Raw genomic sequence first — 23,531 nt, 5'->3', positions numbered from 1 at the left:
AACCCACCTGCTGCTTCACTGGAGAAAGATGTGGCGGTCTGCTTCTGTAAAGATTTATAGCCTTGGAAACCCTATGGGGCAGTTCTGCCTTGTCCTATAAGGTTGCTATGAGTTGGAATCAACTCAACGGCAATGAGCTTTTTATTAACGGCACCCAATTTATGGCCATCCCATATGGCAGAGGATGCCTGGGAGCACCCATTTATAGCAACAAACAAAAAGGGAGTGGCACTGACAGTTGGAGGCACTCTTTCCCATTGACTACCGTCAGGAGAAGGCGGCTGGGGAGCCTTTGGTGAATCCACCGTTGCCTCCCCTTGTCTAATAGCAGCTGAGGAAATCACCTGGTTTGGACAGGAAGCCCTCCTGGATGATCTGCCTCTGGGCTACTAGGATGGTCTTACCCTCGGCAGCTTTATGACTGAGATGTCCATATAACCAGAGAGAGAGGCAGAGGAGGTCAAGCTGGAGATGTGGCTAGAATCTCTTCCTCCCCCTACCCCTCATTTCTTTATGTCCTGTGCGATCTTGAGCAAATGCACGAAGCCTCACCTGGCCCTGCCTCCTCCCCTGTAAACTGAGAAGAAGAATAATAGGCTTGTATTCGTAGCACTTAGCACAGGGCCTGCAGTACAGTTAATGTTCAGCAAACGCTGCCCATTGTGATAGTCATTGACATCACCACTATTTTTCGACAAGTCCTGGAGGCAGGACATTCATTGTCAAGTGTCTGGGATTATTGTGAGTTTATTGGGTAAACCTGCATTGCTATCATTCCAGCACACAGAGACTTTGGTAAGCATATAGTGAAATGAAACAGCATAGTAAGTAAACTCACTTATGTCACAAAGAACAGCTGCTGGAGTAACAAAACTAACCCAAGTGGGCCACAGTGCAGTCAGCTGTCTTTGTTCCCCTGTATTATCAGCTCCCATTCCCTGGAACCTGCTCTAGACAAGGCATGTTTGACTCTATCCATCTAACCTGGTATTCTTGGGTGGTGCAAACAGTGAAGCATTTGGCTACTACCAGAAAGGTTGGCAGTTTGAGTCCATCTAGAGATGTCTTGGAAGAAAGGCCTGGCAATCTACTGAAAAATCACAGCCGTTGAGATCATAGCCCTGTGGAGTACAGTTCTACTCGGCACACGTGGAATCATCCCAACAGCACCTAACAGCACTGACAACAGAACCAGAGCCTCCCAGGTCTGAGTCATCCAGTCAGCGAGTGACCCGTCCACAGGGTCCCCACCCCCACCCAAGGTTTCTGCAGGCCCCAGGGAGCTCATTGCCTCCAAAACAGCCCAAGTGATCACTGGGAGGCCGATGGTTAGAATATATTTCCCTGTTTTGAGCTAAAAGCTTCCCCCCATAACTTGCACCCATTAGTGCAAGCTTGGGCTCCTTAGGGTACAATAGAAATCGAAATTATGTCTCTGTGTAACATCCACATCCCATCACTGTCCCATGCATCAGTGACCCCGGCGCCTTCTGCTTCACGTGCCACTGTAATGTGAGACTCCCTTTTTGTCATTGTAGTACTTTTCCACTTGCTTTCCACAGGCCCCACATCCCTTTCTTCAGGTTGCTGGAAGCAGAGCTCCCTGGGCTGTCCCACTAAGTTCTCAAGGAAACCCCTCCTCTCCTCTCAGGGCCCACGACTGGCTGCATGGTCAGAATTGATGTTTGAAAGCCTCACCACCTTTTGAGCCAGCTTGTGTCTTAGGATCTCATTTCCTGACAATCTTTTTCCTGAACCATTAGGAGTTTCCATCGATCATCTGTCACTTTGTCATACTATGGTGGTTTGTGTGTTGCTATAATGCTGGAAGCTATGTTATTGGTATTTCAAATACCAGTAGGGTCACCCATGGTGGGCAGGCTTTGGTGGAGCTTCCAGATTAAGACAGACTAGGAAGAAAGGCCTGGTGATCTGCTTCTGAAAATTAGCCAGTGAAAACTTTATGGATCACAAGAGAACGTTGTCCAACTTGATTGCTTTGGACACTTTATCAGGTGAGATCAATTGCTGGAGGATGACATCTTGTTTGGTAAAGTAGAGGGCCAGCAAGAGCATGGGAGTCCCTCAGTGAGATGGATTGGCACAATAGCTGCAACCGTGGACTGACTCAAACATGCCGGTGATCATGAGGATGATGTAGGACCGGGCTGCATTTTTTTCTGTTGTGCATAAAGTTGCCATGAGTCAGAGCTGACTCCACAGTAGCTATCTATCTTAGGAGTTTAGGAAAAATGTCTGCCTCCACCCATGGGGGGCTTCTCCTCCCCAATGGAGTTCCATAAATGGGCTCAATGGTACAGAGAGATCAAAGTTGTTCTAGGGTCTTCTTTGTGGTTTTCCCAGCCCTCTCTGGGGTTTCTCCATGTTTTATTTTTGTAGTGGGCCTTATTTTCCTTCTACCATCAGCCCAACACTCCCACTTCTACCCCTCTGAAGAGGGCAGCCCCTGTAAAGAAGGGGCACCCCAGGGCTTGAAGGGTACCCTCTCCCTCAGCCTCTCTGTTTCTCAATCTCCACCGACCTGAGCCAAGTGCACAGGAAAGAGCTTCCTGAGAAAAAGCCTGTGGAGAGGACTCAGTTCAGGCACAACACACTATGTCAAGCAAAACGCTTTCAGCTGTAACCAAAAACCCAAGGCAGCCAACTTAACAATGGGCACAGGACAGCACTAGGCTGGTGGCATTGACGGTGTTGGTAAGTTCAGCAGCTCCATCACATCATCAGGTGCCCAGCGTTCCGCATCTCGCCCACCAGTCTCTGGGCAGGGGTCATGCCTTTTGCCTCCACCCTTCTTGTCTTGAGACAGCCACCATCCTGACACCATAGCACCCAGAGAGAGGAAGGTGCAGCCACCCTTGTGCTGCTTGGTAAGAGTGAGGAATACCTCCCAGAGGTGCATCAGCACATGCCCCTTCCTGGCATTTGACCAGAATTGATTCACATGCTCTTTTCTAAACCCGGGAAGGGAACGGTCACAGCCACCATCAATAAGTAGACTGGACAGCCTCCCACCCACCAAGGGCTGCAGAGCATCCATCTCTTCTGAGCACATGGACATCACGGGAAAGAAACAAAATTAACTGTTGTCCGAAAGGAAAAAGAAGGCACTGTTCTGGGTGTTAGCCAGAGCTTCCCCACCAGCTCAGACAGAATGGTTCCCAGAGGGATGAAGCCATGGGGCTGGTAACAGCTGGTCCAGTAGCCCTGTCTGGGTACTCCAGGAAGCTCCGTGGACGCCCAAATACCAGCATTTCTGGGGGCAGGGGGGTGGGACGGAGGTGCCCTCAGCAGACCTGTCAAATTTGGGGAAATTTTGAGTTTATAAGCATAGTCTGCTAATCCAAGAAAAAAACATTTCAAATCATACATTTTTAAAACCTGATCTTAAGGATCACATAAATATAAAGGTTTTAAATTTGTTTAATGGAGAAAAATAAAATACGTTTTTAAAAAAATGGTAGCGTTTATGGTATGCCACGAAATCTTGATCAAATTTATCAATCAAATTTTAATAGCAAAAAGTATCTATTAATTAATTATATGAAGGCATATGTATTCTCAACAAATAAAAAGTAAGACCAACTATGTCTGAGTTTGCCATTATTATGAGAATTCTTCCCCCTAATCTGTTTGTTTTGTTGTTGTTGTTTATGGGGTCTATTCCATATGAGCAAAGAAGCAATAGATTTCAGAAAAATATCTCAGAGGAAAACTAAAACTTGGTAAGTCCATTAGTAAAATAAGAATTAGTAAAAACCCATCATTATCCAATTTTCAGGACTGAGCTTCCAGGCCCAGCTCCATTTAACACACTACTTTGAGAACCACTAACCCAGCTAAGCCCTCTCATTTAGTTTTTGCAAAAGTTACTAAGTAAGGCTCACAGGTCTCTTTGGATTTCGTCAAGGTCACCCAGTTAATTATTGACATACGACTCCCCTCCTGAAGAATTGTAATACGTAGTTTCCCCCATCACATGCTCAGGATGCCTGTCCAGGATAAAGGAAGGCCCATTTGTGGTGGGGCCTAGCCTAAGTATGCCCTGGTCTGAGTCCAAGTCCACTACAGCCTGGCAAAGCATTCTAATCCATCTTTAAGCAGAAGAATGAAGCTTGGAACTCATTTCAAAAGTTGTTTCTACGGGTAATTTAAAGGCACATCCCTCTCTCCCCATCCACACAAACGGGGACCTTCATGTGCCCCATCTCCTGTGGAACTGGCTCTCCCCAGACAGGTGTCAGGTCCAGGTGAGACTGCCCCAGCGCAGTCTGGTAAGGAAGGAACCTTGGCTCCCTCTTCAGCTCCCTCCTCCCAGCCAGAAACGGTAATTCCCTGCTTGCTCCAGCTGCCCCAGCCCAGCCCTAATCAGCCTGATCTCAGGCAGAGGCAAAGGAAGGCTTCAGCGCTCAAGGCCCCAAGCTGTGCGGAGCAGCAGCAGGGGCATTCTTCCCAGGTAATGATTAAGCCTAGTGCCTGGCAAGGGCACAGTGGCAAGGCCAGAAAGGTGATCCCTATTCACACCTCAGCAAGGCTGCAGTGGCCAGGACTGGTTTGGGAAGGCAGGGTCCCTAAGCTTGGGGGCCTGGAGCCCGTAGCTACAGCCTTCTGCCTGTGCAAGGGCATCCAGGAGTACCCCAGGTTGGAGCCTCTGCAGCTTGACCTGCTGGGACCCTGCCCTCGCCACCCCTGGCACCATGAAGCTCCAGGTGTTCTGGACTGGGCTGGAATACACTTGCCGGCTCCTGGGCATCACCACAGCTGCAGGTAAGACACCACCTTGCCCTGTTGTCCTTGCATGCTGGGCACAGCAGACAGGGCTGCCCAAGAGTGGGAGGTGGCCAGATGGCCAGGCAGGCACTTCTGACAACACCTGTCCCTCACCTTCCTTCCCACACCCCCAGCAGCCCTGCTCTGCAGGAAGCAGCAGGCACAGTGGAGTGAGCTTGGGGTTGGGGCTAGTGCGCCCAGCACGGGATCTCTGCTTGGCAGCTGTCTCTCTGAGTGCCCAAGAGCCAGCCTCAGTGTCCTCATCTGGAAAATGGGTCGATGAGGTGTGGAGAGGGAGAGGTCAGGCACTGAAAGGGGAGGGGTAGGGGGCTGGGCAAACATGAGAACTGGGTACCTCACTTTGCAGGCAAGAAAATGGTAAACTGAGCTCATTTGTTTTGCTCAAACCACAGAGACAGAATCCCCAATGCCCAGATCGCCTCTGTCCAGGTGGGGCTGAGCTAAAGGGCTGGACGTGGAGGTTCGGGCTTCCCTTGGCCACCCCTCAGCCCCATTAACAGAAGGCCCCCTGTCTGTTGCCTGCTGCAGGAGCCCAGTGTGGTTTTGAGGGGTAATGGTTCCTAGGCTGGACTTTCTTGACACAGCTCCTCCCTTCCACCCAGTCTTCAGAGTCATGGCTGTTCAACTCACTGGGAAGACAGAGCAGAACCAGCACCCACTGCAGTCCTGAGCTCTGCCTGCTCACACTTAGCCTCATGACCCCTACTCAGCCAGCATCTGTGTTGGGGATGTGAGCAGGAGCAATCTTAGACCTTAACACTGGGCCCCCTTGTCCCTTGGGGACCAAAGTCCTTCCCTCCCATTGGAAAAAAGTTACACTTGGGTCATGCGAAATGTGAGAGTTCCCCAGGCTTGAACTCATGCAGTGCTTGCTCCAGCCCCAACCCTGTCGCTTAGCAGATGCATGACCTCGGATGAACCTGTTAACCCCTCTTAGCCTGTGCTTTCTGATCTGTCCAAGGGACATCACTAGAGCTGCAGGCCAGGGTGTTTTGGAGGATCAAGGATGCTGGGAACCAGGAATGTAAACCTGTGGGGAAAGTCCCTATTACACCCTGGAAACTTCAGTGGAGATCGGTATCATCCCCAGGAGATGCTGGGCTGAGGCTGCCGGAGAGCTAGCAAGTGGGTCCTGTGAGCTTCTAGGCCATGGGCTAGAGCAGGAAGGGCTGGTAGGGATCCTCTAGTCCCACTCTTCCTTTTACAAGGTGGAGCCTCTGAGCGTAACTAGGGGAGGTAACCTTGCCCAAGGTCACGCTGTAGGTGGGAAGGAGCCAGCCTAGACTTTGTTCAGCAAAGGCCAGGGCTCTGGCCAAAGCCCTCCCTACACCCCAGATAGGAAGCCCTGCCTAGTCTACACAAGAAAGGGGTCTCAAGTTGCTCTTTCGAGGGTCCCGAGTGGATGGGCAAGAGGGGGTATCCAGCTTCAGCCCCTTTTGGAACACACTGTCTCCTACACATAAGGGAATGACTGCCCAGAAGGCTAGCCTAAATAGGGTTCAAGTCCTGGATGACACCATTGACCTTGAATCCGCCTATCTCCCTCCCCCCGCCCAGGCCTTGGTTTCCAAACAGAATGCACTTCTCTCAGCATCAGGTATTTTGGTGACTATTCCCCTGTCTGCATGAATGGAAGTCAGCCACACCCCACCAGAGCTGAGATGTGCCTCCTGTCAGGAAGCTGTTTGAAGGTGTGTGTCTCTATCCTCCTAATGGATTAGCTAAAGACAGTTTAAGAGGCTGATTTATCTCAGCCAATGGAAAGGTCTGCAGCCCCCCCACATGTTTATTCCTCCTCTTAACCACAGCCCCTCCTTCTGCACAGACAGCTCCTATTAATGCTGGGGGTGGGGGCTCTACTTGGTTGTGATAACAGATCCGGGCTAAGAATAGGCCACAAGTTTCCTTCTAACAGCCAGGCTTTCAAATAATCTTGCTCAGGCTTTCTAGAGCACTGGGAGCGAGTGGGAAGCTTTGGAGAGGGGCTTTGGCACTCTGGGGCAAATCTCTAGTTTCTCCCAGCATCATTGGCTTCCTGGCCTGTTTCCAGCGTATAAGATTTGCAAATTCCTTATGCCTCTAAGCCTCTTTTTTGTTGAAATCCTCTGTTGACAAGCCCAGACCTCATTTGCAGGGGCAGCACAGCTAGAGAGAAAGAGGCTGGCACTTTGCAGAGACAGTGGGGGACCTAAGGTGGCACCTAGTCCCACAGTATGCGGGAAGTGTGGGCTCCTAGACGCTAGGCAAGGCATGTGACCCGAGGCCACCTGGAGTGTTACCTGGAAGGACAAGGAAGTACGGAATTGGAGCTGTCAGGGAAGCCAAAGACACCAGGACCCTGGGCACCTGTCCCAGGACACACAAGGTCCTGATCTGGTCTGTCTCTCTGCCCAGCCCTTTGGCTGCAGCTTCATTGGGACTCTGTCCAGTTTCATTTTGGACACTCTGTTTTGAGTTTCTCTCTCTTCCGTGTCCCGTTGCCCCATGGGCCATTTCTGCCCCACCCTATGTTCAGGCCTGCATTTCCACAGCCACATGGGTAAACAGACCACAGCAGACCACATCTCACTGAAGGTGTTTACAAAAGTAGAAAATTCTACCCTGTGGACCAGTCGTATGGCTTCAGGTCTTCAGAGTTCCCCCGCCACATTATCTTATACTTGATTGGCTTCACTCATTTGCATGACCTGCCTGGCCTGGGAAGGCATTGTGTGTGTGTGTGTGTGTGTGTGTGTGTGTGTGTGTGTGTATGAGAAAGAGAGATCTTAGAGGGCTTCTGTTGCTCAGATGTGGCACCAGGACCTGCTCAAAGACAGACTTGAGGAGCTACAGACAGATGTGAGCACACTGGCCCTCCCCTTGCAGATACTGGAATGCCAGCCCATCCCTCAAGCAGGTTCCCACTGTGCTCACCTGCAGACAGGGTGATGAAATCCTGAGTTAGAGACTCAGGCCCCAGGGAGTGCTCAAACCTGTGATTTGTTCTCACTACAAACTAACGGTCAAGGGTGGGGAGGAGGCAATTCGGGAGAATGGGTTTAACTGAGCTAGGAGCTCAGAGTCCAGGGCCAACCCATCTATGCAACAAGCAAAGGGCCTTCCAAAAGGCATGGTTCCCTCGCTTTCCCTAGAAGGCTGGATTGTCTTCCCTTTGAAGTTCTTACAGTCCTCTTTATTCCTGAGCGGGGATCTTAGTAAACATTCCCCCTCCCCACTCCTCAGCCGCTGCCCTGCGGAAGCCACCAGAAAGCCTGGGAAGAGCTCTCTTGCCTCAGGGCTCATGGATTTGCTGAGGAAATGTCTCTGGACCATATTGGTGAGGGCCTCCTGACAACACCTAAGGGCTTTTCTCACTCTTCAGCCACTGCTCTGGGTAATAACAGTTAATAATCAACATTATTATTTGAGTAGTTAATGTGGGTCAAGCTTCGTGCTGCATGCTTTAAATAAAATATCTCATTTAATCCTCATAACCACCCTTTGAAGCACACCCTCATCCACATTGTGTAGATAGGAAAACCAACACTTGGTGGGGATGAGATGACTTGCTGAAGATCTCACAACCAGGAAGCAGGCCAACAAGAGTCAAACTGAAGGCTGCCTACCCCTGAAACTCTGCTCTTAATCACTGTGCCCTCCACCTACATTGGGCTAAAGGGTATACTTGTTCATATCTTGGTGACCTCAGAATGGAGGATGCAAACCAACACACAGAGGGGTAGCAGACAGGCCAAATCAGAGCCACCCCATCAGTCTACCCTCATGACGCACCATCAGTCACCCTGACCAGTGCACAGGCACAGGCAGGCGGGGTCATGGTAAGGATGGACACAGTTACATTAAAACACATAGTCGGGGGTCGCAAAAGACTTTTTAAATCTAAAGACACCAATATTTGGTCCAGGTACTCGTTCTCTGTCTCTGAAAGATTGCTGTTCATGCATTAACTGGCACCATCATGACCTTCTCCAACCAAGCCCACTCCTGGACCTCATTTGGAGACAGACAAATTAGTACACATTTCCAGAGGGAACTATCACACTAGGATCTTCCATTTATGAGTCTAGAGGTGCATGACTGACAAAGCGCTTTTTAGTCATTATCTTGCTCCAGCCGCACAAGTGTCTGGAAGGCTGAAGTGCTGAGATCAGTCCCATTTCACAGATGAGAAGCTGAGACTCAGAATATTTTTTTTCTTTTTTCTTTTATTTAAGATGAAGGTTTACAGAACAAACTAGTTTCTCATCAACAGTCAGTACACACATTGTTCTATGACATTGGTTAACAACCCCATGACATGTCAACACTCTCCCTTCTCAACCCTGGGTTCCCTGTTACCAGCTTTCCTGGTCCCTCCTGCCTTTCAGTCCCTGCCCCAGGGCATGTGCACCCCTTTAGTCTTGTTTTGTTCCATGGGCCTACTCAATCTTTGGCTGAAGGGTAAACATCAGGAGTGACCTCATTACTGAGCTGAAAGACTCAGAACATTTAAATAGCTTGGCAGAGGTCACACAGCCAGTAAACAGCCGGTCTGGTGTTGGAACTCTAGTTTGCCAAACCACATGGCTATGATGTAGTAGAACATCCATGGGCAATTGGCACGCAGCTCAAAGAGAAAGAGCACAAGGAGCCAAAAAGGAAATGAGGTGGAATTGAGACAAAACTGTTTTGAGCAAGCCCTGCTTGTAATGTAGCATGCCCTTTATCTCAAATCAATTTGTTGGATCAAACTGGGGTCACCTAGGGGCTTTGTTTTTGTTCCAGGTTTCTGACCCATTAACTTGCCTCTATACATGAAGGGGAGCCCTGGTGGTGCAGTGGTTAAGAGCTTGGCTGCTAACCAAAAGCTCAGCAGATCAAATTCACCAGACGCTCCTTGGAAACACTTTGCAGCAGTTCCACCCTGTACTACAGGGTCATTATGAGTCAGAATCAACTCAACAGCAACAGGTTTGGTTTCGGGTTTTATACATAAAGGCCACCACATGTCTGTCAGTTTGTCGTACAATGGTAGCTTGCATGTTGTTGCCAGGCTGGAAGCTATGCCACTGGTATTTCAAATACCAGCAGGGTCACCCTTAGTGGACAGGTTTCAGTGGAGCTTCCAGACTAAGACAGACTAAGAAGAAGGACCTGGTGATCTACTTCCAAAACAATTGGCCAGAGAAAACCTTATGAATAGCAGCAGAACATTGTCTGGTAGAGTGCTGGAAAATGAGCCTCTCAAGTTGGAAGGCACTCAAAATACGATTGGGAAAGAGCTGCCTCCTCAAAGTAGACTCGAACTCAATGACATGGATGGAGCAAAGCTTTCAGGACCTTCATCTGCTGATGTGGCACAACTCAAAGTGACAAGAGACAGCTGCAAGCATCCATTAATAACTGGAATGTGGAATGTACAAAGTATGATTAATGTATGAGGGAAAATTGGAAGTTACCAAAAATGAAATGTAATGCATTAAGATTGATATCCTAGGCATTGGTGAACTGAAATGGACTGGTGTTGGCCATTTTGAATTGGACAATCATATGGTCTACTATGCTGGGAATGACAAACTGAAGAAGAATGGCGCAGCATTCATTGTCAAAAAGAACATTTCAGCATATGTCCTGAAGTACAATGCTGTCAGTGACTGGACAGTACTCACACACCTACAAGGAAGACCAGTTAGTAAGACTGTTATTCAAATTTATACACCAAATCACTAATGCCAAAGATAAGTAAATTGAAGATTTTTACCAATTTCTGCAGTCTGCAGTCTGAAGTTGATCAAACTTACAGTCAAGATGCATTGATAGTTACTGATGATTGGAATGTGAAAGTTGGAAACAAGGAAAAAGAATCAGTAGTTGAAAAATAGAAACAACACCAGAGATTGCCTGATAGAATTTTGCAAGACCAACTACTTATTCATTGCAAATACTTTTTTTCAACAAGAGAAACAGTGACTATACACGTGGACCTCACCGGATAGAACACACAGGAATCAAATCTACTACATCTGTGGAAAGAGATGATGCAGAAACTCAGTATCAGTCTAAACAAGGCCAGAGTCCAACTGCGGAACAGACCATCAATTGCTCATATGCAAGTTCAAGTTGAAGCTGAAGAAAATTAGAACAAGGTCGTAAGAGCCAAGGCATGACCTTGAGTATATTCCACCTGAATTTACAGGCCATCTCAAGAAGAGAGTTGACACATAGAACACTAATGAATGAAGACCAGACAAGTTGTGGGATGACATCAAGGATGTCATACACGAAGAAAGCAAAAGGTGATTAAAAAAACAGGAAAGAAACAAAAGACCGAAATGGATGCCAGGAGAGACTGAAACTTGCTCTTGAACATGGAGTAGCTAAAACAAAAGGATCAAATGATGAAGTAAAAGTGCTGAACAGAAGATGTCAGAGGGCTAAAGAAAACAAAGTAAAGTATTGTAATGAAATCTGCAAAGACCTGGAGTTAGAAAACCAAAAGGGAAGAATATACTCAGCATTTCTCAAGCTGAAAACTGAGGAAAAAATTCAAGCTTTGTGTTGCAATACTGAAGAATTCTACGGGGAAAATATTAAATGATGCAGGAAGCATCAAAAGAAGATGGAAGGAATACACAGAGTCACTGTACCAAAAAATTGTTCGACATTCAACCATTTTAGTAGGTAGCATATGATCAAGAACTGAGGGAATTAAAGGAAAAACTCCAAGTTGAGCGGAAGGCAGTGGCGTAAAACAAGGCTCCAGGAATTGACGGAATACGGACTGAGATGTTTCAACAAATGGATGCAGTGCTGGAAGCACTCACTCATCTATGCCAAGAAATTTGAAGACAGCTACCTAACCGACTAACTAGAAGAGATCCACATTCGTACCCATTCCAAAGAAAGGTGATCCAGCAGAATATGGAAATTATCAAACAATATCATTAAAATCACACGCAAGTAAAATTTTGCTGACGATAATTAAAAAATGGTTGCAGCAATACATTGACAGGGACCAGCCAGAAATTCAAGCCAGATTCAGAAGAGAACATGGAACTAGGGATATCATTGCTGATGTCAGATGAATCTTGGCTGAAAGCAGAGAATACCAGAAAGATGTTTACCTGTGTTTTATTGACGATGCATAGACATTCAACTGTGTGGATCATGACAAATTATGGATAACATTGTGAAGAATGGAAATTCCAGAACACTTAATTATGCTCATGAGGAATCTATACACAGGCCAAGAGGCAGTCATTTGAACAGAACAAGGGGATACTGCATGGTTTAAAATCAGGAAAGGTGTGTGTCAGGGTTTTCTCTTTTCACCATACTTATTCGGTCAGTATGCTGAGAAAATAATCTGAGAAGCTGGACTATATGAAAAAGAACTGGGCATCAAGATTGGAGGAAGACTCATTAACAACCTGTGTCATGCAGATGACACAACCTTGCTTGCTGAAAGTAAAAAGGACTTGAAGCACTTACTGATGAAGATCAAAGACCACAGCCATCAGTATGGATTACATCTCAGCATAAAGAAAACAAAAATGCTTACAACTGAACCAATAAGCAACATCATGATAAATGGAGAAAATATTGAAGTTGTTGAGTATTTCATTTTTACTTGGATCCACTATCAACACCCATGGAAGCAGCAGCCAAGAATCAAACAAAGTGTTGCTTTGGGCAAATCTGCTGCAAAAGGCCTCTTTCAAGTTTTAAAAAGCAAAGATATCACTTTGAGGACTAAGTTGTGCCTGACCCAAGCGATGGTGTTTTCAGTTACCCCATATGCATGCAAAAGCTGGACAAGAATAAAGAAGACCTAAAACGAATTGATGCGTTTGAATTATGGTATTGGCAAAGAATATTGAATATACCAGGAGCTGCCAGAAGAATGAACAAATCTGTCTTGGAAGAAGTACAGTCAGAATGCTCCTTAGAGGCAAGGATGGTGAGACTTTATCTCACATATTTTGGACATGTTATCAGGAGGGACCAGTTCCTGGAGAAGGACTCATGCTTGGTAGAGGGTCAGTGAAAAAGAGGAAGACTCTCAAAGAGAGGGATTGACACAGCGGCTGTAATAACGGGCTCAAACCTAGCAATGATTGTGAGGGTGGTGCAGGACCGGGCAGTGTTTCGTTCTGCTGTACACAGTGCTGCTATGAATTCAGAACTGACTCAACGGCGCCTAACAACAACAACAACATACATAAAGGATAGTGTCACATTCCCAATGACCCCATTCCTTGCTACACTTCATTCCAAATGGAGACTTGGCTTCTTAATATAGACTAGGAACAAAAAAGTGTTTAAAACCCAGGGGTTCTCATTATTTTTTAAAGAGTACAGCAAATGCATAGTTTGACCTTAGCTCTGTTAAAGGCCTTATGCTTCCGAAGCAACCACCTTGGGCCTTCCATACTAATTTCCACTCCTGTTACATGTATATCCCCGTGACCACTTCCTACCATTCAAGAAAATATCATGTACTCCAACACATATGCAGGTGGGTTTATTACCCATGCAAGACTGAATTGTGTTTTCAGATCTTCCAAGTTAATGCTGACTGGTATCCTTTTCCAATGCGTCCAGTTGTCCCACTGAGTAAACTGAATATGCTTTCCTCTGTTCTACCCTCCTACCACTGAACGATAATATGATTTTGTTCAAACATTTTTTTTTCTTTACTTCTTTGTGCCTATTTCCTCCTTCTTAGGTTTAGAACAAGAAATCTGGAACTCCAGTTACGGTTCATTTATTTGGCTAACATTTGCTGACCTCATACTTGGTGCAATGTAGACACATAGGTTAGGATGGCATGACCTCTGCTGTAGAGGGGGACACAGTCTGACAAGGAGACAAGCTAATAAATCTACATCACAGCTCTAAGCACTGAATTGTAGGGTTTGAGGCAATAGGTCAACAGATCTGGGTTTGTGTCCTGTTTCTACCACTTAAGAAGTGTATGACCTTGGGCAAATCATCTAACCTCTTTTAACTTCACTTTTCTCATCTGTGAAATGAGGATGACAATTGTATCAGCTCTCTGGGGTTGTGAGGATCCAATGAAACAACAACTAAAGCAGAAAACTGATTGGAACATAGATAATCAATTACCGCTGCCAGTTGCCATCAAGGCAGTTTCAGTTCATGGTGATCCCATGTGCATCAGAGCAGAACTGTGCTCCACAGAATTTTTAATAGCTGATTTTTAGAAGATTACCAGGCTTTTTTTCCAAAGTGCCTCTGCGTAGACTTGAACCTCTAACTTTTTGGTTAGCAGCCAAATATATTAACCATTTGCACCACCCAGGAATGATAAACAATTAGTTTTAGTTAATTTTGGAGGAATATACAGGGCACAGACACAGCACAAGTGTAAGGGATAGGCTGTCCTTGAGAAATGGAAAAAGATGGGAAGGTCAAAGGAACGGATCAAGGCAACACACGTCCCATGAGGTTAGAAAGCAAAGGAGGAGTTAGGCTGTGAAAATCCTCACACTGGATGACAATTTCCCTTGATTTTGAGCTTGGGTAATTAAGAACAGCCTACAGAAACCTGACATTTCTACAGTGGCTGCAGTGATCAAACCACAAGGAAAATAGTAGCCATGTTCTCAAGTTTGATGGGCTAGCAGTCTTTCAAGAGTGTCTTTGGCTCTTTTCAATCCTCTAAAGAATAATATCCCCAAGCGTTTGTCAGTTTGTCGTACTGTGGGGGCTTGTGTATAGTTGTGAGGCTGGAAGCTGTGCCATCAGTATTCAAATACCAGCAAGGTCACCCAAGGTGGACATGTTTCAGCTGAGCTTACAGACTGAGACAGACTAGGAAGAAAGACTTGGTGGTCTACTTCTGAAAAGAATTAGCCAGATAAAACCTTATGAATGGACTATATGAAGAAGAACAGGGCATCAGGATTGGAGGAAGGCTCATTAACAACCTGCTTTATTCAGATGACACAACATTGCTTGCTGAAAGTGAAGAGAACTTGAAGCACTCATTGCTGAAGATCAAAGACTACAGACTTCAGTATGGATTACACCTCAGCATAAGGAAAACAAAAATCCTCACAACCAGATGAATAAGCAATATCATGATAAATGGAGAAAATGTTGAGGCTCTTAAGGATTTCATTTTACTTGGATCCACAATCAACACCCGTGAAAGCAGCAGTCAAGAAATAAAAAGATGAATTTCTTTGGGCAAATCAACTGCAAAAGACCTCTTTAAAGTGTTGAAAAGCAAAGATATCACCTTGAGGGCTAAGGTGTGCCTGACTCAAGCCATGGTATTTTCAATCTCCTTATATGCCTGTGAAAGCTGGACAATGGATAAGGAAGACTGAAAAAGAATTGATGCCTTTGAATTGTGGTGTTGGCTAAGAATTTTGAATATACTATGGACTACCAAAAGAATGAACAAATCTGTCTTGGAAGAAGTACAACCAGAATGCTCCTTAGAAGCAAAGATGGCGAGACTACATCTCACACACTTTGAACTTGTTATCAGGAGGGATCTGTCCCTGGAGAAGAACATCATGCTTGGTAAAATAGGTCAGCAAAAAAGAGAAAGACCCTCAACAAGATGGATTGATACTATGGCTGCAGTGTTGGGCTCAAGCATAGCAACAATTGTGAGGATGGTGCAGGACCAGGTAGCGTTTCATTCTGTTGTACATGGGGTCACTATGAGTCAGAAATGACTCGACGGCATATGACAACAACAACAAAGAAGGATATGAACAAAAAGAAGTGTAGTCAGGTACAAGTGGCCAATGTTGGGGAGAAGGAACCCAGGAAATTGTGCTATAGATCGGGTAAAGATCAGATGATATGTTTGGCATAGACAAACCCTTCGTAGAGCCGTGGTCATTATTTTTCGACACTAGAAAAGTTACCACAGTCTCTTTGAACACAGAGAAAGAATAAGGAGCAAAACCTTCAAGTATTCCTGAATTAAGACCTATAAGAAATTTCTCCTGCGGATCCTCATAATCCCTCACTATTCTAAATGGGAGATGATATTCTCAATAGTACCAATAAATTGTGTAGGCCTATAGAGTCCCTCCGTGTAAACTGGTAAAATTACCAAGAAAGTGGACATATCAGCCCGGATGGTTCACAGGTGAATTCTACCAACACTTAAGCAATAATCTATGCCTATTCCTCTTTTATTCTACAAAAACTATTCCAGAAACTTGAAAAGGAGGGACTCAAGTATTCTATAAGGCTAGCATTACCCTGATACCAAAACTAGACAAAGACATTACAAGAAAACTATAAACTAATATCCTTTATGAACATATGGGCAAAAATTCTAAGCAAAATTTATGCAATAAAATTTATGCAATAAAAATATATATATTAAGAATAATATATCATAGCCAAGTGGAGTTTATCCCAAGAATGCAAGGTGTTTAATATCCAAAAATCAATGTAATTCACCATATTAACCAACAAAAAAAGAAAAACCATATTATCATCTCAATAACTTCAGAAAAGATAGAGAGATAGCTGCTATTGAGTCAACCCTGGCTCACGATGACCTTATGTACAACAGAGCAAAACGTGGCCCAGTCCTGCATCATCCTCACAATCGTCAGCGTACTCAAGTCCATTATTGAGACTGTAGTCCCAATACATCTCATAGAGGGTCTTCTTCACCTTTTCTGGCCCTTTACTTCAGCAAACATGATGTCCTCCTCCTGATAACATGTCCGAAGCAAGTGAGTAACACTTCTGTTGTGATCCATCGGTTTTTTGTTTGTTTTTGTTTTTGAGATTACACTCAGCAAAACATACGCCAATTCAACTGTTTCTACATGTACAATTCAGCGACATTGACTACATTCTTCAAGTTGTGCAACCATTCTTACCCTCCTTTTCTGAGTTGTTCTTCTTCCATTAATATAAACTGCCCCCTAAGGTTCCTATCTAATCCTTCAAGTTGCTGTTGCCACTTTGAGCCCATGTAGGTAGTTCTTCAAAGAGCATTTTAAGAGCATTGACACAGTGGCTGCAACAATGGTCACAAGCATAAGAACAATTGTGAGGGTGGCACAGGACCGGGCAGTGTCCCGTTCTGTTGTGCATAGGGTTGCTATGAGTCAGAATCAACTCAACGGCGCCTAACAGCAACAACATAAGAGAGCATTATGCTCAAAGCAGACATTTTTAACTAGTTAAGGTAAACTATTGTTTGATTTTAAGAAGACTTCAGGGGATATTTTGGTTTAACTTTTAAAGATTATCTCAGGGCAATGGTTTCAGGGGTTCATCTAGTCCCCATGACTAGAGAAACTCTGGAGTCCATGAGAATTTCTGCATTTTCTGCATTTTCCACCTTTTGATCAGGATCTCCTCAACTTTATGTGGAATGGCAAGAGGCCCCAAATAGATAAAGCAATGTTGAAAGAGAACAAAGTAGGAAGACTCATGCTTCCTGATTTTAAAACATATTATGTAGCTATAGGCATCAAACAACCTGGTGATGGCATAATAATAGACACATAGACCTATGGAATAGAATTGAGAGTCCAGAAATAAACCCACACATCTATGGTCAACTGATTTTTGACAAGGGTGCTAAATCCATTCAACGGGGAAAGAAGAATCCCTTCAATAAATGGTGTTGAGAAAACTGGATTTCCACATGTGGAAAAATCTGTTGCGTTTTCACTGGCTAAATTTTGGAAGTAGATCTCCACACCTTCCTTCCTAGTATGTTTTAGTCTGGAAACTTTGCTGAAACTGTCCATGGGTGACCCTACTGGTATTTGAAATACTGATGGAATAGCTTCCAGCATCATAGCGACACACAAACTTCCACAGTGTGACGAACTGACAGATGGGTGGTGAAAATGCAAAAAAGCATTTGACAAACTCCAATATTCTTTCATGATACAAATTCTCAACTAGTAATAGAAGGAAACTACCTCAATCTAATAAAAAAAATAAAAGGCATCTACAAAAAAAAAAAAAAAAAAACACAGAGCTACTTAATAGTAAATTACTGAGTGTTTTTCCCCAAAGACTGGGTATGAGACAAGGACATCCGTTTCTAGTCAACATTGCATTGGGGGTTCTAATTAATGCAATAAAGCACGAAGAGAAATAAAAGCTGTACAGATTGGCAAGGAAGGAATAAAACTCTTTATTCACAGATGGCATTATCATCTGTAGGATATCTAATGAAATCTACACCAAAAAAAAAGAAAGAAAGAAAGAAAAGCTAATAAGGAGTTTAGCAAGGCTGCAGGAGACAAGACCAAAGTGCAAAAATCAATTGTATTTGTATGTACTAGCAATAGACAATTGGAAAATGAAATTTTAAAATATACTATGTACAACAGCATTAGGGATACAAAGGTATTAGGGATAAGTCTAACAAAAGATGTGAAAGACCTGTATCCTGAGAAAACTAAAAAATATTGCTGATATATATATATGTAAAGAGGAGCTGAATAAATAGAAAGATATATATTGTTCTTGGGTCGAAAGAATATTGTTAAGATGTCAGTTCTGCCCAAACTGCCTATAGATTCAATGCAATTCCAATCAAAATCCCTGCTGGTTTGTTTGCTGTTGTTTGTTTGTTTGTTTTTCTAAAAATTGACAGGCTGCTTCTAAAATTCAAGTGGAAATTCAAAGACCCTAAAATAACCAAAACAACTTTGCAAAAGAAAGAGCAAAGTTAAAAGAGAAAAGAACCAAGGACAATCTTGAAAGACTGCCGGTCCATCAAAATAGAGAATGTAATTATTATTATCCATGTGCTTTGATCACTACATCCACTGAAGATAACAAGGTTCCTATAGGCTGGTCTTAATGACTCAAACTCAAAATATGAAGGAAAATGTTACCCAATGTAAAAGGCTTTTGCAGTCTACCTCCTTCCTTGCTTTCTAACCTCATGGGTCATATGTTGCCTTGTTTTTCAACTGTGAGAATTAACATGACCTGTTTCAAGACTTATAATGCTACAAAATTGATAGAGTACAGTACTTACACAAAGAAAGACAAATAGATCGATGTCTATTGATAGAATAGGGAGCCCAGAAATAGACCCACATATATATATGGACAGCTGAGTTTTTACAAAGTTACAAAGACAATTTAGTGGAGAAAGGATAGTTTTTCAAACAAATGGTACTGGTTCAATTGAATATCCACATGCCAAAAAATTAACTTCAATCTATACATCTCACTGTACAGAAAAATTTACTTAAAATGGATCATGGGCCTAAATGTAAAACCTAAAACTTCAAGCTTCTAGACCATTGGAGAAAACTCCAATGATGGGGTTATGCAAAAATTTCTTAGATACAACACCAAAAGCACGATCTATAAAAGAACAAATTCATAAATTGGACTCATCAGAATTAAAAACTTTGCTATTCTAAATACACGGTTAAGAGCATGAAAGACAAACCACAGACTTGGATAAAATACCTGCAAATCATACATCTTATAAAGAATTTATAACCAGAATACATTAAAAACTCTCAAAACACAACACAAACAATACAAACAACACAACTTAATTTTTTAAGGTAAAAGATTTGAACAAATAGATATGAACGACAGATAAACACAGGGAAAGATGCTCAACATAACTACTTACGAGGGAAATGCAAGTTAAAATCACAATGAGACATCGCTATATGCCTATTAGAACAGCTAAAAAATAAAAAGACTCATCAGACCAACTGTTGGTGTGGATGTGGAGAAGCTGGAACTCTCATACACTGCTAGTGGGAATGTAAAATGGTACATATGCCTACCATATAATCCAGATATTCCATTCCTATGTGTTTGCCCAAGCGAAAAGAGAACATATGTCAAAAAAAGACGTTGTACATGAGTGTTCATAGCAGTTTTGTTTGTAATGGCAAAAATCTGGAATCAACCCACTTGTTTATAAAAAGATGAATTATAAACAAACCGCAGTATATCCATCCATACAATGGAATACTATTCAGCAATAGAAAGGAATGGATTATTAATACATGCTATAACTTAGACAAATTACAAAATAATTGTGCCAAATGAATGTGGACAGCCAAAAAAGTGTACATACTGTATGATCCTATTTATATAACTTTAAGAAAATGCAAACTAATCCATAGAAACAGAAAACAGATCAGCGGCTGTGTGGGAACAGGGAGAGGAGAGGAAGAGTAGGGTTACAAAGGTATGAGGAAAATTTCGAGGTGATATATGTTTATTATCTTGATTGTAGTGATGGTTTACATTTATATAGATAGATCAATACTTAGGAAATTGTACACCTTAATTATGCAGTCTTATATATCCATTATATTACAATAAGTCTGCTTTCGAAAGTAGGTGTAACAGTTATCTATTGCCAAAATGATGCTGTGTCACACCTGGAAAAACTTAGTGGCATACACCAGTAAGTTTTGATTGCTCACATGCCTAAGACAATCAGCTAGGCAGCTCTGCCAAGTTTAGATGAACCAGCCATTGACTTATCTAGGCTGCCCTCGGCTGGAATGATAAGAGGACTGCTTTGCTCTGTGTGTCTCCTGGTCCAGCAGGATAGCCTGGGCATATACTCATGTCAATAGCAGAGGCACAATGGAGCAGGCCCAGTGTGAGCCCATTTCATATCTGTTCTTGTATCATGTCTGATAATATTCCATTGGCCAAAGATAGTCACATTGCTAACCCAGATTCAAGGGATGTAGAAATAGATTTCACCGTAGTGACTTAGTGATTGCATAGTCACATAAAAAAAGGGGGGTGTGGGCTTGGGGGCATTGTTGCAATCTACCACAGGAGAATTCCACAGGCCAAAACAAAAGAGACCCCTTGACTGGTCCATTTTAATCTCTAGCTCATGTTAGAGAATCTAGTAGAGAATGGGTGGACTGGAACATCTTTGGGAAATTCTCCCAGGCTTTCGAGGTTCTGACTGCAGCACTATACTCTAAGCTCTCTTCAACTGAACGTCCACACTTTTTACTATAGAATCTGGGCCTTTTCTCACAGTGTCTCTGAGCTCTGGCTTCCCTGTATCAGCTGAACTGCTCTCAACAGACAGGCAAACCTCTCTGCCATGCTTGGAATCCGCCAAAACTCCCCTAAGTTACAGGAGCCTGCTACTGCTACATTATCTTCTCAGTAGACTCAGCGACTGGTTCCGGCATCTCCATATTCTTAGAAATGGTGAAAATTTAGCTTCACCTCTACAGCCAGCTGCGGCTACTTCTCGTAAACCATTCCTAACCATTGTCATAAACCTGATGCATCCTCGACTAAAGTGTTCTTGAAGACTCCAAGACCAGTAGGGCATATTTGAGGATAAAGAGCCCTCAGTAACAGTGAGTATGAAATTCTCACTTGACTCCCAAGACATCCAGGGCCAAGATTACTGACTGGCGTGAAAAGCTAGTTAGTGTGTCCCCAAGCAAAACCTTTGTGTAGTGTCCCCACATTGCCACCGAGGGGCCTGCACTGAATTCAAGACAGGTGTCAAAACTCAACCCAGTAATGATGTCGGAACCAGACAAGCAATAGTCAGCGCTAAAGTCAATCATTGAAGCAAATACAGCATGAGTCCTGAAACCACAAGGGGGTTGTCCCTTCAGCAGTCAGCACCGTAGACGGATTTTGGCCCTCTCCTGTGCCCTTTAGAGTCCCTAGCATGTACACAGAGGCCCTTACAAAGAAATGTACAGATGGTTAAGGCTTTGGACCACTTATATTCTGCCTAGGGATGGGACCAGAGACAGGGAAATTGACTGAGGCTTTGGACCACTTATATTTGGCCTAGGGATGGCGCCAGAGACAGGGAAATCAGCTGAGGCTTTGGACCACTTATATTCTGCCTAGGGATGGAACCAGAGACAGAGAAATCGATGAGCAATGCTGATGCATAGAGAAGAGCTCTTTAGCCACAACAAAAGTGTGGGTTAATGGAAGGAAAGGATGAGAGTATACTTTCTTCTCCCCCTGGACAGCATTGATGGGAACAGCCTGCCTCTCCTAATGATTAGCAATCGTCTAGGTTTGCACAGCACTCTGTAATTTGCTGAGAGAATGCTCAGAGCCACCCTTTGACGCGTGTCTTTATTACCCTCATTTTCCAGAAAAGGAAGCAGGTCAGAGAGTTTATGACTTAACAGAGAGACAGGACTCAGGTTTTCTAGTTCAAGCCTCATGTTACTTCTGCGACAACACAGCACATTTATAACTTTCATCCACCCACACTCAGGGACCCAGTCTTCAGAATTCTAAGAAGATGCTCAGAGGTGGCTAAAGCCAAATAGCTTGGGAAGTGGAACAAATAGCTTGGGAAGGTAACTTCAGAAGAAAGCCAGGGCCTGTGAGAGAAGAAAGTGGCTCCCCTGAGCTTGGGTGAAAAGACCTGAGGCCAACCCCGCCCAGACAGGAGGGAACAGAGACCTAGGAGAAGGGATGGGATGATCGAGGGCCCTGTCCATCAGCTAATGCTGGAAGGCAAAGAGCCACCTAACAAGGCATGATCCAGGACATGTCCCCATGGGCTGTGTTGGGAAGTGAGATAGAAGATCTTGGTGGACTGGGCTTTGGGAGGCTTGTGATGCAGGTCTGTGGGGCTGGAATGAGGGGTAACTGGGAATGTTGAGGTGGGGACAGCAGGGAAGGAATGAAAGGAAGAAAACATAACACCACTAATGACAGCGTAAACAGTGTAGTAAGACTCAGCCTTCCCCACCTACAGCAGGAAGAACAACACACCTAGTGGCCAACGGAGTGCTTGGGTGCAACTCTTCCTTACTGAAACTTTGCTGTCATGAATTCCTGATTCTGTGGATGTATATAGCATTTGTCCATCTCCTCTATCTCACAGTCAGCTCCTCAGGGAAGGGCCCAGGTTTGTACTGTGAGCTACTGCTGCAGGTGAGGACTGCTGCACACTAAGCCAGAGCCCTGTGGAGGTAGAGCTTCAGTGACATGGGTCAGGCGGCTCCTTGTGCAGCCATCTGGGTCCCCAGGCAGAGGGGGTCCTGCCCAGAGCACTGTGGCCTCTATTTCCACACCGCGTGTTGGGTCTGGGACTGTCAGCCCGTGATTTTTTTATACCCCCACACTCCGTGGAGGCCTGGCACAAAGGAAGCACGTGAATGTGGCTGTGTACTGTCTGAGGGAAGATTGAACTCTGACCAGGGCAAGCTTGGGTTACTGGGTTTAGGTGGTCCTGGCAGGGGAGATGCAGGCTGTGACAGCTTCTGACACTCAGAAGAGAATTTCTTACAGGCAGAGAGCCCTCACCTGGGGCAAAGGGACAGGTCTCCATGCTCCACTCTGACTCTCAGCTTGGGATCATTGAAGCAGCAAAGAGGTAGTTTCTGCCTCATTCTGATTCAGACATTTAGGAAATCCCTTAGCAGCAGGCTTGGGAGAGAGTACTGCCCCGCTGCCAATGGCAAGATGGATCTCATCACTCCACTGACACCCTTCATGTGCTCACTCAGCAAATGTCCTCCCCAGCCTGCACATCTTGCCTGAGTCCTTCCCCAACACCTGCTAGACCTTGGCTCCCTCTATGCTTAACTACCTGTGTGGCTTTGAGCAAGGTGTTTCACCTCCCAGTGACTTGCTGTTTCCTATAAATAACGTGGAGTTGGCAGCTCCCACCCTTGAGAATGTTTCACAGAGTAAACAAGATGTGCGTGTGGGCTACTGCCGCATGTGGCTGTGGCAGGTCCTCATGGAGAGCCAGA

At 44.5% G+C, this 23,531-nt stretch overlaps 1 protein-coding gene across 2 annotated transcripts in view; it reads left to right on the top strand.

Moving 5' to 3' along the window:
* The first annotated feature begins 4,210 nt into the window (after nt 1-4,210).
* The window catches only part of TMEM72 (transmembrane protein 72), a 34,861-nt gene continuing 15,540 nt past the window's right edge, over nt 4,211-23,531 (top strand). Inside the window, exon 1 of one of the 2 annotated variants that reach the window (XM_049854841.1) lies at nt 4,211-4,474. Coding sequence is in view for 1 of the 2 variants with exons in the window: in XM_049854840.1 (XP_049710797.1) it covers nt 4,716-4,785 (70 nt within the window). In the remaining variant the exon portion in view is untranslated. Of the gene's footprint in view, nt 4,786-23,531 lie in introns of both variants that reach the window. The other variant, XM_049854840.1, reaches the window with a different exon arrangement.

This window comes from Elephas maximus, chromosome 16, assembly GCF_024166365.1.
Source record: "Elephas maximus indicus isolate mEleMax1 chromosome 16, mEleMax1 primary haplotype, whole genome shotgun sequence".
Lineage (NCBI taxonomy): Eukaryota > Metazoa > Chordata > Mammalia > Proboscidea > Elephantidae > Elephas > Elephas maximus.
The sequence above is the reverse complement of the archived record's forward strand: the minus strand, read 5'-3'. Positions and strand labels throughout refer to the sequence as shown.